The following is a 19,699-nucleotide window of genomic DNA, read 5'->3' on the forward strand; positions in this document are numbered from 1 at the left end:
ATGGCGGCTTCGGCCTCTACCATCGCCAAATGGATCAGGCAGACCATTGAACAGGCCTATGCCTTGCAGGGGAAGGTTCCCCCTGTGCCTGTGAAGGCGCACTCTACTAGATCTCTGAGTACGTCTTGGGCCTGCCGTCATGGGGCTTCTGTAGCCCAGGTGTGTAAGGCGGCGACTTGGTCGACCGTGCACACTTTCACAAAATTCTACAAAGTGGATGTTCAGGCATCGGCGGATGCTTCCTTTGGCCGCAAGGTTCTTAGTGCGGCTGTTCCATAGGGTCCCTTGTTGGGGACTCCTGGCTGTTGGGATAGTTTTTTGTATCCCCGGGTTTTTTTGTCTTTTCCTGGGTTGTTGCTCCTGTTGAGCACTTATTTTTGCTGTTGCCCAGCTGGTTTCCTTCCTTTGGTAAGGTTCCTTTCTTTGATGTGGAGACTGCGTTGCCTTTCGGCGCGGATGCGTTTCCCACCCCTCATGTTTGCACTGCTTTGGGACGTCCCCATATGTGACGAATATGAAGAGGCGGCGACTGTCGGAGGACGTAAGAGAAAACGGAATTTTTGTAAAATCTTACCTGTAAAATTCCTTTCTCTGAGTCCTCCGACAGTCGCCGCCCCCGCCCCTCTTTTGGGGTTTGAATGTATACTCTACTGCTATTCCAATAAAACTGAGATATGGTTGCAGGAAGTAGGAGGGTATTGACTGAGGGGACCACCCCTTGAGGGTGGGATATGTTAAAGCTTTATTGTTAACATATTCTGTTGCCTAGCTACTCCTTCGGAGCAAAGTCTAATACCCCCATATGTGACGAATATGAAGAGGCGGCGACTGTCGGAGGACTCAGAGAAAGGAATTTTACAGGTAAGATTTTACAAAAATTCCGTTTTTTTTCTTTTTCATAAAACAGACAGGAGAACTTGTCATTAGGGATCATATAAAGTAGACAAAGTGGGTTAACAACCACTAGAAGTACTGTAGTTTGGCACCATTCTACGAGTGTGCGCAGTTTTAAAGCATGACATGTTTGGTATCTCTTTATTCAGCATAACCTCATCTTTCATGTTATATGAACAAAAAAATATTTTTTTTTTATTAAAGTTTTTTTTTCAAATTGCGTTTGAAAAACCGCTGCGCAAATACTGTTACATAAAAAATTGCAATAACCGCCATTTTATTCTCTAGGGGTCTCTGCTTAAAAAAATAAAAAAAATGTTTGGTATTTTAAGTAATTTTATAGCAAAAAAAATACTGATTTTTTTTTTTTTTATTTGTAAACCAGTTTCAGAAAAAGGCCGGGTCCTTAATTGGTTAAGAAAAATGCAGATTTATTGTACCTGGCTGATTCAGACACCTCTGCCTGGCTGGGTTCGCTCTGGTGCGATGCGGAAAACTCTGCAAATTCTGTGCGGGTTCCCGAATCGCAAATGGTTCACACTGGGATCTGATAACCGCTGCAATATAAAGACACCCCCGATCGGTTCACAGATTGCAGTGCGAACTGTGAAATGGTACAGGAATTGGATCGAATGAGTGTGAACACCCATGTGATCCGATTCCAGTGCGGACCCAAAAAAGGGTCCTGTACCATTTTGATCCGAATGTGATGCAAATTCAGCCATGCAAACTGTATGGCTGAATTTGCATCGCATGTGATGTGCACAGCAATGCGGTGGGAATCACATATGATGTCTGTCCTTGCACCAGTGTGAACACCAGCCTAACTTTCAAATTTATGTTTGAAATCTGCACTGCTGGGTGATCTGTACTGCACTGTAGGGGGATGTGGTGCAGGTAAGGACTCAGGAAGACTCCTCCCTCATCCACTGCTGTGCACATTACTCTAGTTGAGAGAGGCTGCAATACAGCCTAGAAAAATCAAGACTGAACAAGATAAAGATTATATAACGATTTTGATTTGGATTGTGTACTTATTCCTAATAGGTCGAGTTCCAGGACACAGAGAATGCCAGCAGTCTCCGAAAGCATAAGGCATCTGTTTTGGGAGCTACGTCCAAGAGGGAGGAAATGGTTAAGAAATGCCAGGCTGAGTTGACCGACCTCTGCAAACGTCTAGGCAAAATCTTTGGTGTACATTACTTCAATATATTCAACACAGCGACCATAAGGAGGATAGCAGGTAAATGTCTTTAAATTAATTCTACAGAAACACACTGGGGGAGATTTACTAAAGCTGGAGAGTACAAAATCTGGTGGAGTTGTGCATAGAAACCAATCCGCTTCCAGGTTTTTATTGTCAAAGCTTAAGAGATGTATGGGATTCCCCCCCCCCCCCCCCCCCCCATTTATACTTAACTAGGTGGGTCTGATGCTGCATCTGTCCCCGCCTCCTTACTGAGATCTGAGCGATCGTACACCGCAGATCGCTCGCTTCTGACCGCTCCCAGAGTCTGTCCCCTCCTAGCTCATTGGAAAGCTGGTCTGTGGAGGGGCAGGGGGCGGCCCGCTTAGGCTCTCAGCGGCTCACTGAGAGGCTGAGCCGGGTGTCGGCTCAGGCACCTGGTGGATCCCAACTCCATAGTCGCGATGATGCGATGCCTGGACCGACTTCTGTGACGTCAGCAGAGAGTGGACTTCAGACTGCCCTCTGCTGAAAAGAGGCCACAGGAGTACCCAACGAAATTGCACTTCTGTTCTCCATAGGAGATGTACAGCCAAACAAGCTTTGGCTGTACATCTCCTTTAACCACTTCTGGACAGGAAGGATTTGCCTCCTTAATGACCAGGCCATTTTTTGCGATTCGGCACTGCGTTACTTTAACGGGCAATTGCGTGGTTCAAATACAATTGATGTCCTTTTTTCCCCACAAACAGAACTTTCTTTTGGTGGTATTTGATCATCTGTGCGATTTTTATTTTTTGCGCTATAAACAAAAATAGAGCGACAATTCTGGACAAAAAAACAATATTTTTTACATTCTGCTATATAACATTCCAAAAAATAAAAAAAAAAATCTAAATTAACATTTTAGGCCAATTTTGCTACATATTTTTGGTAATAAAATCACAATAAGCGTATTTTGATTGGTTTGCGCAAAAGTTATCGTGTCTACAAATTACAGGAAAGATTTATTGTTTTTTTTACTAGTAATGGCGATTTTTTTTTTATTGGGACTGCGACATTGCGGCAGACAGATCGGACCCCTAACTGACATTTTTGACACTTTTGGGGGAACCAGTGACGTTACTACAGTAATCAGTGCTAAAAATATGCACTGTTACAGTACTAATGACACTGGCAGGGAAGGGGTTAACAGTGGGTGATCAAGGGGGATTAAATGTGTACCTAGGGGAGTGTTTCTAACTGTATGGGGGTTGGGCTTTTTAAATTACCATAGAGACCTGTGTTCCTATATGTGTTCCAGGCGCTCTGTGATCATTCCAGGGAAAAGAACGGTCGGCTGTGTTTACAACATCTGACCGTCCTCCGGTCTCAGCGGGAAGCGATTGTGGGTGGTAGGAGGCAATCGTAGCTGCCCTGCCCCGTGCATCACAGTCCCCGCTGCCGAGTGGGAGCACGTCGCTGGGGGCGCGCGCTCACCCCCTAGCTGCAGGCGCACGACCGACTTAGAGCAGTAAAACTGCGCCGGGCGGTCGGGAAGTAGTTAAAGCGGTTGTAAAGTCAGAAGGTGCCTTCTATGCCTTAAGATAAGCCTTCTATGTGTAGCAGCCCCCCTAATACTTACCTGACCTCCACCTCTATCCAGTGATGTCCACGAGTACCTCAGCTGTCCGGGACTCTCTCTCCTGATTGGCTGAGGCACAGCAGCGGCACCATTGGCTTCCGCTGCAGTCAATCAAACTCAGTCAAATGGGGGGGGGGGGGGCGTGCTGAAAGACAGCTCCGTGTCTGAATGGATACACGGAGCTGCAGCTCTGCTCCGGTGCCCCCATAGCAAGCTGCTTGCTGTGGGGGCACTAACAGGAAGGAGGGGCCAGGAGCACCAAAGAGGGACCGAGATGAACAAGATCTGAGCTGCCCTGTGAAAAACCATTACACCGAGGAGGTAAGTATAACACTTTTGTTATTTTAATAGAAAAGAAAAGGAGACTTTTCAATCACTTTAATAGAAGAAGCTGAATTTAGAAGCTGATTGACTACCATGCACAACTGCTCCAGATACTGAGTGCCCCAGTTTTAGTGAATCTCCCCTAGTATGAAAAGACATAGGGTATGGTTTGTGCTTAACCACTTGACCTCCGAAAGTTTAACCCCCCCCCCCTTCATGACCAGCCCATTTTTGCAATACAGCATTGTGTTACTTTAACTGTTAATTGCTCGGTTGTGCAACACTGTACATGAATGAAATTTGCCATTTCTTTCCACCACAAATGGAGCTTTTTCTTTGGCGGTATTTGATCACCGCTGCGTGTTTTTTTTTTTTTTTTTTTCTTTTTTGCACTATAAGCAAAAAAGATCCACAATTTTGGGGAAAAAAAATTACTTTTGACTATAAATGTAAAAAATGTCATAAATTTAGGTTAATATGAATTCTGCTACATATTTTTGGTAAACAAAAATCCCGATAAGCGTATATTGATTGGTTTACATGAAAGTTATTGTGTCTCCAAACTATTATATATTTATGGATTTTTCTTTTTTTTATTTTTTATTTTTTTTTTACTATTAGACCCGGTTTACACTTCTGCGAGTGCCGGGTTCGCATGTAATATCGGAGCGCACTGCTCCGACATTACATGCGATCAGCTGTGCGGTGCGAGTTTAGCCATACAGTTTGTATGGCTAAATTCGCATCGCACCCGGTGCAAACACGCACAGGAGGCATTTTTGCAGCCGCATCAGGATCGGATCGCACAGCGGTTCACACTTGTGCGATCCCATCCTGTGCGAACTGCACGATCGCACTGCGATATGCGATCAAACTGGGGGTGTCGTTAAGATTACATTGACACCCCCAGCGTATCGCATATGGCAGTGTGAACTGCCGGGGGTGCGTGTGCGATGCGGGAAAAGGCTGCGAATTCGCAGCCTTCCCGCATCGCATATATGTGAACCGAGCCTTAATGGCGGTGATCAGCATCTTATAGCGGGACTGCGTTGCGATAGACATTCAGACACTGACACTGTGGGGACCAGTGACACCAATACAGTGATTAGTGCTAAAAATATGCACTGTCACTGTTCTGACACTGACTGTGAAGGAGTGAACGGCGAATCAAAGGGTTATCTGTGTGCCTAGCCAGTGTTTTTGTGTATTGTGTGTGCTGCTTTCACTAGGGAAAGAGACCGATCCTAGTGTCTGCCTTGCAGACACACCGAATCGTCTGTCCCCCCGTTTACATAGGGATATCTCAGTTCTCCATGTTTTATCAGCAACCGGCAGGTGCCAGAGGACATTAAATAGTCTGCAAAAAAAGAACCGCTCTACCCGGTATCAGAACAGCCTGTCCCCTGCCAATAGTCTGCAGAGAAGGACCGCTCTACTCTGGCAGAACAGCCTGTCCCCTGCCAATAGTCTGCAGAGAAGGACACCGCTCTACTCTGGCAGAACAGCCTGTCCCCTGCATATAGTCTGCAGAGAAAGATCACTCTACTCTGGCAGAACAGCCTGTCCCCCGCCAATAGTCTGCAGAGAAAGACCACTCTACTCTGGCAGAACAGCCTGTCCCCCGCCAATAGTCTGCAGAGAAAGACCACTCTACTCTGGCAGAACAGCCTATCCCCCCCCCCCCCAATAGTCTGCAGAGAAAGACCGCTCTACTCTGGCAGAACAGCCTGTCCCCTGCCAATAGTCTGCAGAGAAGGACCGCTCTACCCTGTGTCAGAAGAGCCTGTCCCCTGCCAATAGTCTGCAGAGAAGGACCGCCCTACCCTGTGTCAGAACAGCCTGTCCCCTGCCAATAGTCTGCAGAGAAGGACCGCTCTACCCTGTGTCAGAACAGCCTGTCCCCTGCCTATAGTCTGCGGAGAAGGACCGCTCTACTCTGTCAGAACAGCCTGTCCCCCGCCAATAGTCTGCAGGGAAGGACCGCTCTACTCTGTCAGAACAGCCTGTTCCCCGCCAATAGTCTGTGGAGAAGGACCGCTCTACACTCTGGACAGAATAGCCTGTCCCCTGCCAATAGTCTGCAGAGATACAAAAATAGGGTTGATACAGAAATGTGCCAAAGCCCAGCCTGAAGTCCCTTCCCCAAACTAATTCATAGAAGAAACAAAAACGGTGTCCCTGGGGAATTTTATTGGACCAGGCTGGAAAAAGTAGTATAGTAAGAAAGTAGAGAAAAAGTAGATACATTTATTGGTCAATTTAAAATAGACATATAATAACAAATCACATATACGATAAAATGCTAGAGAACATGATAATGTAAACACGTTCAGGTGGTATTACACATATCCCGGTAAGGAGTGTAGATCATAGGTTCTTGGAACAGGTGTGTATATCCAACATGTTTTCGGAATTTGAAAATTCCTTCTTCAGGGAAAAGAACACAGACCATACAATCACCACATCAACATCTAGAAAGTATATAGAGCAAATGTAAGTTTACAGTTAAGTATGTACATGTGCTAGGACCATCTTTCCATCAATGCAGGGAATTCAAATAATTCAAAAAGTTCATTCGATTCATTTATATATATATATATATATATATATATATATATATATATATATATATATATATATAAGGATTCACAGCAATTAAAAAGTGTGTGTGTGTGTGTATATATATATATATATATATATATATATATATATATATATATATATATAAATATATATATATATATATATATATATATATATATATATAAATATTTCTCTATCGTCATTGACAGACGTAGTCCTCGGTGATACAGCACCTTCGGGTTATGTTGCCTCCACAGGAGTAGGACTAGACAGGAAATAAAATGCTCTGGCCACACCCTAGGGGCAGTCCCCGAGGGTATATCCTCTCTCTCTCTGCCACAGCAAATCAGTTTTTTTTCTGTCTAGTCAGGAGTAAGGACCTAGATACCTTGCTGGGATCTTCGGTCCTGGCAGGATTTTTTTCTTAAAAATATTTTTTAGACAGCTTTTTTCTCCAGTGTTCCTGTGAGATCTTCAAGCAAGAAAGCTGAACTGGGCGACGGGCTGGATGTTGAGATCCGGTGGTCACCCCAGTTCAGCCTACGAGCGCGTGCAGGCCATAGCTCTGCGCTGGGTCGGCCGCGACATTGTCCCACTGGAGGGACTGACCCTGCGAGTTAAACGTCTCGCTGAAACGCCAAGGACCATGAGTCACGGCGTCCGTATTGGTCGACAGCCCTCCCGCCCCGGTGGAGAAGGGTACTGTCAGGAGTTGGTGCCCGCCTGGTTCCGGTATGGTGAGTAGTATGTTCCCCCTTTCCCCTGACGGGTCTTGTGGTGAACGCGGGCCCCTCTCTGTATGGTAAGGATGAGTTCCCCTCTATCCTATAACATGGCACAGATCCCCCTACTTTGAGTGTAATTTTTATGTGCAAAAAGCCAGGAGGCTTGGTTTGGGAGCTGACAATCTAATTGTAAACATGTTAAAAGATTGTAATCAGTGGCAGTATGGGAATCTTACTGTGATAATATAAGTATCCTACCAGTCAGAAGCCACGGACATGTAGACTGCTTTCCAAGTCAAGTCTCCAGCAATAGCAGGCCTTCCGACGGCCATGCGGTCCGCCAGGGTCCGGGACCGCCGACCAGGCTAAATCCCCATGTAGAGAAGGTGTTGTGATGCTCTGCAGTCATGCCGCTATTCGGTACAAACCGCCGCCATTGTTTGCTAGATCGCACGAGGCCGCCATTTTGGCGTAGCCTCGTGTCTCCAGCATGGGGGCGGCCATGTTTGAGGTGACCCAAACACCTCGTGGAGCTAGGGGAGGCGCCGGAAGGCGTGCAGAGGGGCGGAGCCGCCTCCTTTCTTCCTGGGCAGCCAGCCAAAAGACTTCCTGTTTGTGAAGACAGCGCTGTAACCTGTTGCAGTGAACTCTGAGCATCAAGTGGTGAGCCTGGGGGTCTATCTCTCTCTCTCTCTCTCTCAATCGATAGGGATCCCTAGCAGGTAACACTGAGGGGCTTTTGTGGCGCTGGGGGTCTGAAAAAAAAAAAAAAAAAGTTTTTTATTTAAGTTTGGATTGTATTTTCCGGGTAGTTACTGGAATAATCATGGACCCTGCCACACAAATACCCCCACCTGTTTCCCTCGAGGGGGCCACGGGACCCGCCGGTGCACAGAGTATGGATGCATTTACAGCAGTTTTGGAGTCTATGGTGGCTCGGGTGGAGGCGGCCTGTCAGGGACGGGGGTCAAGAAAGCGACCCCCGCCTACCCCTATATTATCTGACACCTCTGACTCAGATTCAGAGACGGTCACTGCAGCTGCAGGTCCCTCTGCAAGGGCTGTTATCTCAGGTAAAGCTCCCTCAGACAGTGAGGAGGACGTTCATTCTTCCGCCATAATTCAGGAAGAAGCATTGGTGGACGCACTAGTTGTGGCGGTGCGGGAAACCTTAAGACTTGAGGTTTTACCGGCAGAGGCAACTGAAACAGAGATTCCCTTTGGTACTAACAAGCCCATCAAAACGGTGAAGGTTTTTCCTGTACCCAAGTGTTTTGGTAATAAAATTAAAGGAGAATGGAAGCATTCTAAGCGTACCTTTTACTATTTCCAAGCGTATTGCTAGACGCTATCCGTTTGAGGAATCCCTCATTAAGAAATGGACGGTACCACCAGTGGTGGATCCACCTATTTCCAGGCTGAATAAAGCCACGGTTATCCCAGTGGAGGACACTTCGTCCTTTAAGGATCCGGTGGATCGAAAGATGGAAGCGAAGTCCCGCACTATCTTCTCCCTGATAGGGTCAGCATTTAGACCAGTAATTGTTATTGGTCTAGTTTCCCAGACACTAACGGAATGGGCGAGATTGGTACGCCAAGACCTAAGGGGAAAAGATATCCCCCAGGGAACATCTGATTTGATGGAACAGATTATACAAGGGCTACAGTTTGTCTGTGACGCAGCCTTGGATGCTACCCCCCTATTAGGGCATGCATCTATGTCAGCGGTAATCCTCAGACGTGTGCTGTGGTTAAAATGCTGGTCAGCTGACCTAGGTTCCAAAAAGACATTAACGAATCTCCCCTTTCAGGGGAATCGCCTATTTGGGGCCACCCTAGATGAAATTATTAAGGATGCCACTGGGGGCAAGAGCACTTTCTTGCCACAGGCTGCTAAAGCTAAGGGACCTCGCAACAAGCGAGGTAGTCACCGTTCCCTGAATAGATCTTTTCCTTTACCTTTTCCTAAGATTAGTCTCAATTCCCCACAGGAATCGGATCTGGTTGACCAGACAGACCAAGAAGCCTCTAGCCGGGTGACTTCGGTCCCTGAGGTTCAACCAGGAAAGATCACCGTTCCTGATAGGAATCAGGTGTCTGATAAATGTGTGGGAACAGAAGACGACCAGACTTTCTCGGATGGTCGGGGCCAGATAGCTCTAGGGACGCCTGGTTCAGATCCAGTCAGCGCCAGTGGTCCTAGAAATTCTAGGCTGGCCTCGTCAAGCCGGCCTGGCCGACTTGGACATGTCAGTCGCAGACGTTCCGTGGGAACTTTGTCTCAGGGAGTGTCTGCGGTCTCAAGGACCAATCTACCATCGTGCTTTACAGTCGCTGGTTTTAATGGCCTGGCCATTGAGACCCAAGTACTGAAGGACAGAGGGTTGTCAGCTTCAGTCATCCCTACCCTTATTAAAGCAAGGAAAGCGACTTCCAGCAAGGTCTATTATCACACAACCAAGACTTATATCGCGTGGTGCGAATCTTTAGGATTTCCTCCACGTACCTATTCGGTGACTCGAATATTGACCTTTTTGCAAAAAGGGGTTGAGCAGAAACTAGCCTTGAGCACCATCAAGGGTCAAGTTTCAGCATTAGCAATCTTCTTTCAGAAACCTTTAGCTACCAAGTCCTTGGTGCGGAATTTCATCCAGGGGGTGCGGCACCTGGCTCCACCAGTCCACGCGCCCTTACCGCCCTGGGATCTTAATTTGGTTTTGTCGGTTCTACAGAAACCTCCCTTTGAAAACATCAGGGAGATTCCCTTGCTTACTTTATCCCAGAAGGTGACCTTTTTGGTGGCTATCACTTCTGCTCGCAGGGTGTCAGAACTGGCTGCATTATCATGCCAGTCACCATACTTAGTGATTCATAGGGATAAGGTAGTTCTTCACCCTAAGCCATCCTTTCTTCCTAAGGTGGTTTCAGATTTTCATCTGAATGAAGATATTGTACTACCTTCCTTGTGTCCTCAGCCCAATCATCATCGGGAACATGCGTTGCATTCCTTGGATGTGGTTCGGGCAATCAGGGTATACCTGAAGGCTACGGAATCGTTCCGTAAGACTGATTCACTTTTTGTGATCACGGATGGCCCCAGAAAGGGGTTGCCTGCATCTGCCGCGACTATTGCCAAATGGATTAGACAGACGGTGGTACAGGCTTATTCTATTAAGGGTCAGAGTCCTCCGTTCCCTGTTAGGGCGCACTCCACTCGAGCGCTCAGTACTTCCTGGGCCTTTCGCCATCAGGCGTCAGTGGTCCAGGTATGTAAGGCGGCCACCTGGTCGTCGGTACATACCTTTACAAAATTTTATAAAATTGATGTGACGACATCGGCGGATGCCTCATTTGGCCGCAAGGTTTTGCAGGCCGCAATTTGAGGAGACCGGTGGTCTACCTCAAGGGTTTTTTTCTGTTTGAAAATGTTTTTGGTTGAGTCTCATCATTAAGGATGAGCATTGTAAAACTTCTAGTTGGCACCGGTTGGGCCTTCTAGATTTGGATTTGATTTCCATTTTCCCACCCCTCATTTGTGATACTGCTCTGGGACTTCCCGAAGGTGCTGTATCACCGAGGACTACGTCTGTCAATGAGCGATAGAGAAAAATTGATTTTTGTAAAATCTTACCGTAAAATCCTTTTTCTCTTAGCTCATTGACAGACGTAGTACCCGCCCCTCTGTTTTTGAGTTGGGTTGGGTTAAATTCTCTAAACACTGCTTTTGTGACATAACTGATTTGCTGTGGCAGAGAGAGAGAGGATATACCCTCGGGGACTGCCCCTAGGGTGTGGCCAGAGCATTTTATTTCCTGTCTAGTCCTACTCCTGTGGAGGCAACATAACCCGAAGGTGCTGTATCACCGAGGACTACGTCTGTCAATGAGCTAATTTTACAAAAATCCATTTATATATATATATATATATATATATATATATATATATATATATATATATATATATATGCAAATGCCTCAACTTACCCAAACGGCAGGATGCATGTGCAGAAGTCCTTGCGCCAATGGGCCTAAGGTGGGATAGGTATATATATACAACCATTCAATGAAACCCGTTAATCTGGCCCACTTGTATTGCACTGGTGGAAAAAGAAAAATGTATAGAAAGGGCCGCTTGGTGTGGTACAACGTACAAAAGGAGCATATGCCCCCACACGTAGAAGTGCTCTGGAGATCCCCACTGTTAGTCGTGTCTCCCCCAAGAAGCCGTATCCACACAGTGGTCACAAGGAGCACATAGAAGGGAATGGTTTAACACCTAGGGCATAATAGTAGAAGGAAGGAAAAATTACTATGGATCGCTGAGAATTAAAATGGAGCGCATCCAATTTTGTGAAGGAAAAAACTATAGTTTTTGACTTACCCGGTAAAGGGGATAGGATCCTGTATGGACAGCACAGATTCTTTATCCAACTGCAATGACCCAAAAGGTAATGGGGCATGCTCCTCAGAGTGCATTTATATGCTGCTCAGGGTGGTACTTACCTAATTAGGAAAGTGTATGTCTGTGTGGGGAGGTGTCGGTGGGTGTGTCCACCGTCCGTGTCCCCATGGGTCCTAAGTCAAGTGATATCCTGTCATATCGATCCCGGGGTGTATCCCCCTCCATAGAGAATGGAGGGAGGGTAGGTAAATCCATTCCAAAGGGTGCTCCCCCGATCAATGCGGCGTAGGGCACCGTCGCGCATAGATGAGGCAGCGGCGTCCCGATGTCACATGACCGCCGGCACAGGCGTGGGCCGCTGTCGCGGGAAGATGTAAAAATTCCCGCGAATGGGCGTGAACAAGGGACGCGTGACGTCAATGAAGGCGTCCGAGTCCCTCCACATCCCGAGCAAGCCGCCCAAACTACAGGCCCCAGCATGCATTGCGGGGGCCTTTGCGTGCCGGGGAACACTGTGTGGCCGGCCAATGGGAGAAGAGTCAACAAAAGCGGGTATGAATAGTAAAACATAAAACATGAAAATACGATCTACTGAGTTTTTTGGGGCCAGATAATGAGTAAGGTGAACGGGTATATATCTATTGATTGCTATAATGAATATCCCTTGAAGGAGGATGGAGGGATGGACAACGGTAGCACAACACAATAGCACAATACTTCACATATTGATTATATACGAATACAAAATATTAAATATTAAGAAAGTTCCTATATTGAATATACATATATATAAATATATATACAAATCCGATTGGTCAGTCAACATCTTAAACATTTAAACACACATCTTAAACATTTAGTTCATATTCTCTTATAGGCGGAAATAAATATATTGCATTACAAATCTAAACAACACAGTATATAAATAGTACATTTCATGAGAGGGGAAAAAAGAGGGGATGAAAGGGAACATAGAGGAGGATGTAATGTATACATAAAGGGAGCCAAGGAAAGATGAATCGGAGTTTAAAACAGCAATGCGGCAATGTATAAAAAATCTGGTATTTAGGGATTATCCTATAAGTCCCATTCAAAGCCACCCGAACTAAATCCCGGAAGAAAGGGTTTGAAATTAAAGGCTTCATTGAGCCCTGGTGGAAAAATCGCATTAAGGTCTGAAATCCATCGCTGCTCGCGTTGGAGGAGGACCTTATTCAGGTCTCCACCACGCGGGCTGGGGTGGAGTCTATCCAATGCCAAAAAAGTAACAAATGGAGTATTGGCCCCATGTACTAAGGCAGAGTGCTGGCCCAAGGGTACATCAGGGTGTTTCTGTTTGATTCTGAGGATGTGTCGGTTGATCCCTTTCCCAAATTTTTGGATAGTCTTTCCGACGTAGTAGCATCCACACTCACAAGATAGTAGATATACAACCGCTGTGGTTTGACAGTTAACATAATGTCTTGGACGGAAATTCTATCCATTGGGAAGTATTATCTTTTTCCTAGTATCAATATATCGACACTGGGCACATGACCCACACGGAAAGGTACCTAGATAGGTACAGGGATCACTCCTAGTATGGCTCCGATTTTCGCTACTTACCAAAAAATCATTCAGAGAGGGAGCCCTTTTGAAAGTAATTTGGGGTTTATCTGAGATAAAGGGGCTAATGGTGGGATCAGATGTAAGGACATACCAGTATTTATTGAGAATTTTTCTCTACCCAGTATCAGAACAGCCTGTCCCCCGCCAATAGTCTGCAGAGAAGGACCGCTCTACTCTGTATCAGAACAGCAGGCCTTCTGCAGCAGCCCCACATGGCTCCCTATGAAACCGCAGCAAAACCGAGGCAGAACAGTGTTGTATTTATGAGGCATGCTAGTCATTCCTAACCATTGACTTGTGAATTTTTTATTTCAGAGTCTCTGTCTGCAGAACCGGACGTTTTACTACAGATTGACGGAGTCACGGAAGATAAATTGGAGAAGTATGGAGCAGAGCTAATAGATGTTCTTCAGAAATATTCAGAATGGACTCTTCCAGGTAGGATGTGTTCTCTTAATATACAGTGCCTTGAAAAAGTATTCATACCCCTTGATATTTTCCTAATTTTGTCATGCTACAACCAAAAACGTAAATGTATATTATTGGGATTTTATGTGATAGACCGACACAAAGTGGCACATAATTGTGAAGTGGAAGGAAAATGATAAATGGTTTTCAAAATATTTTACAAATAAATATCTGAAAAGTGTGGTGTGCATTTGTATTCGGTCCCCTTTTACTCTGATACCCCTAACTGAATTCTAGTGGAACCAATTGCCTTCAGAAGTCACCTAATTAGTAAATAGAGTCCAACTGTGTGTAACTTAATCTCAGTATAAATACAGCTGTTCTGTGAAGCCCTCAGAGGTTGATTAGACAACCTTAGTGAACAAACAGCATCATGAAGGCCAAGGAATACACCAGACAGGTCAGGGATAAAGTTGTGGAGAAGTGTAATGCAGGGTTAGGTTATAAAAAAATATCCCAAGCTTTGAACATCTCACAGAGCGCTGTTCAATCCATCATCGGAAAATGGAAAGAGTATGGCACAACTGCAACCCTACCAAGACATGGCCGTCCACCTAAACTGACCGGCCGGGCAAGGAGAGCATTCATCAGAGAAGCAGCCAAGAGGCCCATGGGAACTCTGGAGGAGCTGCAGAGATCCACAGCTCAGGTGGGAGAATCTGTCCACAGGACAACTATTAGTCGTGCGCTCCACCAATCTGCCATCTATGGAAGAATGATAAGAAGAAAACCATTGGTGGAAGAAAGTCATAAGAAGTCCTGTTTGCGAGAGGCCATTTGGGGGACACAGCAAACATGTGGAAGAAGGAGCTCTGCTCAGATGAAACCAAAATTTAACTTTTTGGCCTAAAAGAAAAACGCTATTTGTGGTGGAAAACGAACACTGCAAATCACTCCGAGCACACCATCCCCACCGTGAAACATGGTGGTGGCAGCATGATGTTGTGTGGATGCTTTTCTTCAGCAGGGACAGGGAAGCTGGTCAGAGTTGATGGGAAGATGGATGGAGCCAAATACAGGGGAATCTTAGAAGAAAACCTATATTAGAGTCTGCAAAAGACTTGAGACTGGGGCGGAGGTTCACCTTCCAGCAGGACAACGACCCGAAACATCCAGCCAGAGCTACAATGGAATGTTTTACATGAAAGCTTATTCATGTGTTAGAATGGCCCAATCACAGTCCAGACCTAAATCCAATTGAGAATCTGTGGCAAGACTTAAATTGCTGTTCACAGACGCTCTCCATCCAATCTGATAGAGCTTGAGATATTTTGCAAAGAAGAATGGGCAGAAATGTCCTCTCTAGATGTGCAAAGCTGGTAGAGACATCCCCAAAAAGACTTGCAGCTGTAATTGCAGGGAAATGCGGTTCTACCCAGTATTGACTGCGGGGGTGAATACAAACACAGCCACACTTTTAACAGATTTTTTTTTTTTTTATTTGAAAACCATTTATCATTTTCCTTTCACTTCACAATTATGGCCACTTTGTGTCGGTCTATCACATAAAATCCCAATAAAATACATTTACATTTTTGGTTGTAATATGGCAAAATGTGGAAAATTTCAAGGGGTATGAATACTTTTTCAAGGCACAGATGTTGTGAGAAATGATTGTTTTGCGCTTGGTTATTGATTTCTTCATGTTCACATTTCTGGTCACAGCCGATGATGCTGCCCAGAGGTCCAGTGTAGCGAACAGCAATAATACGAGGAACTATGACAGCGATGAAGAGCAGGACACCACTAGGTCAACTTATTTCAAGGGCAACAACCAGAAGAGCGGAACGAAACGTAAGACGGCTCCCTACTTCCGTAAATCCAAGAAACGGAAAACTGGTGGAGAAGGGCAGCAGTTCCGCCCCAAAGGGTGAGATACCTTATCTGTACAGCGATGTGTCACTCCTGATTTATAATCAAATCGCAAATGTTTGTTTAACCACTTTAAGACCGGAAGATTTTACCCCCTTCCTGACCAGGCCCTATTTTGCGATTCAGGACTGCGTTACTTTAACGGACAATTGCGCGGTCATGTGACGCTGTATCCAAACAAAATTTATGTAGTTTTTTCCCACAAATAGAGCTTTCTTTTGGTGGTATTTGATCACCTGTGCGATTTTTTTTTTTTTTTTTTTTTTTTTTTTTTTTTTTTTTTTTTGCGCTATAAACAAAAACAGAGCGACAATTTTGAAAAAAACAATATTTTTCACATTCTGCTATATAACATTCCCAAAAAAAAAAATTAAAAAAATCAAAATTTAACTTTTTAGGCCAATTTGTTTTATGATTGTAAAAAGCGTATTTTGATTGGTTTGCGCAAAAGTTATCACGTTTATTAACTACGGGAAAGATTTGTCATTTTTATTTATTTTTTTTACAAGTAATGGCAGCGATCTGCAATTTTTAGCGGGACTGCGACATTGCGGCGGACAGATTGGACCCCTAACTGACATTTTTTACACTTTTGGGGGACCAGTGACATTACTACAGTAATCAGTGTTAAAAATATGCACTGTTACTGTAATAATGACACTGGCAGGGAAGGGGTTAACCCTAAAGGTTCAAAGGGTTAAATGTATGCCTCATGCTTACTGACGTGTGTGGGGGGAGGGGGTTGTGTGACACAGACACAGATCGCAGGTTCAGCTATGCTGAATCCTGTGAGCTCTCCCTGTCTGTCACAGAGAAGATCCGCCTGCTTTGTTAACATAAGCAGGCGGATCTTCTCACACTTTCCCCGACGATCTGGGAAGGGAGGCGGCGCTCGCCGCCTCTCCTCCTCCGGCCCGACTCCCGCTGTGTCTAAACACAGAGGGAGCAAGCCTCCGGCGGCGCCGAGACCACTAGGAGTCCAGCGACGTAGACCCAGGGGAGCCGCACTGCCGCAGTAGGATTACTGTGAGCAGTCGGCAAGTGATTAATAAAAAATATATCTAATCTTTTTATTTCTCCGTGTTTTCCTCACCAGTGGCAACAATTCAAAATCGTTCAGAAACAATGCATCCAGTAAAACGTTTGCAGAGTATAGTAACGATCACAACAGTGGACCAAGGCCGTCAGCAGTAAGAAGACCGGGGTTCATGGCTGTGCCCATGCCTCGGAACAACCGCCAGTTTCTGAAACCCTCCTTCACATTCCTTTGATGCGGAGCAGTGTTTGTACATTTGTTTTTGTATTAAATGTTATATATTTTTATGGACCCCCAAACTTCTAAGTAAATAAATATTTCTCCTAAGAACTCTTTATTAAACCTTGGTTGTTGTGTGTTCAGTGTGTCAGGACAAGGGCATCCACTGCCCAGGGTGAAGATGGGAAAACTGCGCCCCCAACTGCATTGGTGGTGCTACTGCATTGGTTGTGGCACTGGAAGAAAAAATTGTCCCTGAAGCAGTGGCAATCGAAGGAGAATCAAGAAAAAAGGGGTTCCCCTATTGGTGGGACTTTACAGGCACTCCAATGAGTTTACAAAAAGTAATACAAAAGTTATTTTATTGAATCAAAAATATATATATATATTCTATATAAATTTTTGCTTCAATAAAATTACTTTTGTATTTCATTGGAGTGCCTGTAAAGTCCCACCAATAGGGGAACCCCTTTTTTTCTTGATACAAGTATATGGGATCCTTGAGAGCAATTTCTTTCTTCAATGGAAGGAGAAAAATATCCCTGTTCTGAGGTATCAATGGAAAGAAAAACTGATCCTCCAGCCCCCCCCCCCCCCCCAAACTAGAAAGCTCTTCCCTCAATCCCACCAGTACAGTGTTCTTTCACCAACTACCCCCCCCCCCTCAGCTAGTCACCTAGACCTTCAGGGCAGGAACCCCCCCCCCCGGATACCTAATTTCCTGTTTGTGTGATTGGCTAACTGATTTTCTGCACTACTTTTGGTGACTTCGGGGGCTATTTCAATAGACATCTGTGCATGAACCCGCACAGATGTGTCTCAAATTGCCCTTGAAGTCCGACTGAAATAGTGTGAGTTCAGCTGAACTCGCACGACTTCAAGCATGCATTCAGTGTGAGCCTAGGCTAAAATCTGGAAGCTGATTGGTTTCTATGCACAGCTGCACCAGATTCTGTATGCACCAGTTATTGTAAATCGCCCCCCCCCCCCCCCAAGATACAAGTCAGTCAATTTGGGCATCCCCTGCAACAAAAATGTCATTTTTTTTGTTGAAGATGTTCTCAAAGGGAAATCATTTAAAGGGATGCAGACTAGTGATCAGCAAAGCCAATATATCGAGGGCCAATATGCACATTCCCAGATATATCGGAATCGGCCACCAAGGTGTCATGACATCACTTCTGGGTACTCCGCGCCAAATTAAAAAAATGACACCATTCAAAACAGCCAAACTTGGCGTTTTGAATGCCTTTAAGTGCAGAGGAGGGGTCCCTCCACAAAAGCACCTGTCAAGGAAAAAAAAAAATTTTTTTTCTAAATGTACAAAAATATCGGCCGATACTGATACGTGATGACCAAAATATCAGCATCGGCAATGAAAAAAGATATCAGTCGATCACTAATGCAGACCCTGTCACTTTCCAAATTTGAACACTGCAAGTGCAGCAGCTGATTGATATTTATAAAAACATTCACAGAATCCAACCTTTTGTTATTCTGAAGAAATAGCTGTTTTGTTTGTCTGTATCCATTTGCAAAGTTGGTTACAATCCCTGCAGTGTACAGAGATCACCCAGTGGGGAGGGCTTTTTTTCTCAACAAAAGTGGTGTTGCTCTTTCAGGCTGATTCATACAGGCAAGTATACTGGGAATACCTGTGGCTGGGTTCCCAGGTGCTGCTCAGCCTGTACAACTGATTGACAGGCTGTCAGTCACTGCAAGTATCTGTATGCATGTATCCAATCCAATGGTTACTTGCCGTTATGGACAGACGTTTTCCTCTGGGTATAGATAGATTGCTGGAGGTGCGGATACAGGCATGTGACAGCCTCTGCTCCCTTCAGCCTGTATTTCAGCTTTACAAGGTGGACAACCTCAAATATCTTACCGCAGTAGTGCTCCCCCCCCCCCCCCTCCTGTGTGAATGAGGCCTAGGTTGTGGGCTGGCTATGTAAGAGCTGACTCATAGCCTGTATTATACCACATACACACCTGGAATTCTGTCAGATGCAGAAGATTATTTTTTTTTTAGCTGCAACAGAATGAAGATAAGTCAGTGTGACAGTTGAGCATTAGCGCTCATTCACAACAGCAGCCTAGACCAGTGATGGGGAACCTTGGCACTCCAGATGTTTTGGAATTACATTTCCCATGATGCTCATGCACTCTGCAGTGTAGTTGAACATCATGGGAAATATAGTTCCAAAACATCTGGGGTGCCAAGGTTCCCCATCACTGGACTAGGTCAATGCAAAAACAAGATAATCTGCTTTTAGTTCTATGGCACATGTCAAACACGAGGCACGTGGGCCGAATCCAGCCCTCAAGGCTATCTCATATAGCCTCAAAAAAAGGGGGGATATGTGGGACTTTAAACGAGGCAATGACTGGGTAGGGTCAAATGCCTCCATCCCCTGATACAGATAAATAAGGAGGGAGGTTTGGGACTTTAAATGAAGCACACAGCTATAAAATGATGTAAAAAAATCAATGTATAAAATGTTTATTGGTACATATACACATATTGAGTCGTTTCCAAATACAATGAATAAATAGTATTGCTTATTAATCACACATAGAGTGTGTGTGTGTGAGATATATATATATATATACCAAGATCTATCGCCACACCATCGTGTTGTGGGTGTTATAAGTTGACCTAGACTTCGCTGTCAAGATGCATAGATGGGTGATGGTTGTATAAACAGGTAACACATCAGATAGTGGTAATTGCGTAGCATCGAAAAGGGTTCTACGCG

At 45.1% G+C, this 19,699-nt stretch overlaps 1 protein-coding gene across 1 annotated transcript in view; it reads left to right on the forward strand.

Annotated features, from left to right (window-relative positions):
- Positions 1 to 17,027, forward strand: part of BLM (BLM RecQ like helicase) — a gene marked incomplete at its 5' end in the record, with an annotated part of 97,740 nt that extends 80,713 nt beyond the window's left edge. Inside the window, 4 exons of the mRNA XM_082253460.1 lie at positions 1,942 to 2,137; positions 13,661 to 13,783; positions 15,479 to 15,683; positions 16,782 to 17,027. Of these exons, the coding sequence (XP_082109586.1) occupies positions 1,942 to 2,137; positions 13,661 to 13,783; positions 15,479 to 15,683; positions 16,782 to 16,956 (699 nt within the window). The 3' untranslated portion in view covers positions 16,957 to 17,027. The remainder of the gene's footprint in view (positions 1 to 1,941; positions 2,138 to 13,660; positions 13,784 to 15,478; positions 15,684 to 16,781) is intronic.
- Positions 17,028 to 19,699: the final 2,672 nt, after the last annotated feature.

The sequence above is a fragment of the Pelophylax lessonae genome (assembly GCF_965119305.1).
Source record: "Pelophylax lessonae genome assembly, chromosome: 4".
In the NCBI taxonomy this organism is placed as follows: Eukaryota; Metazoa; Chordata; class Amphibia; order Anura; family Ranidae; genus Pelophylax; species Pelophylax lessonae.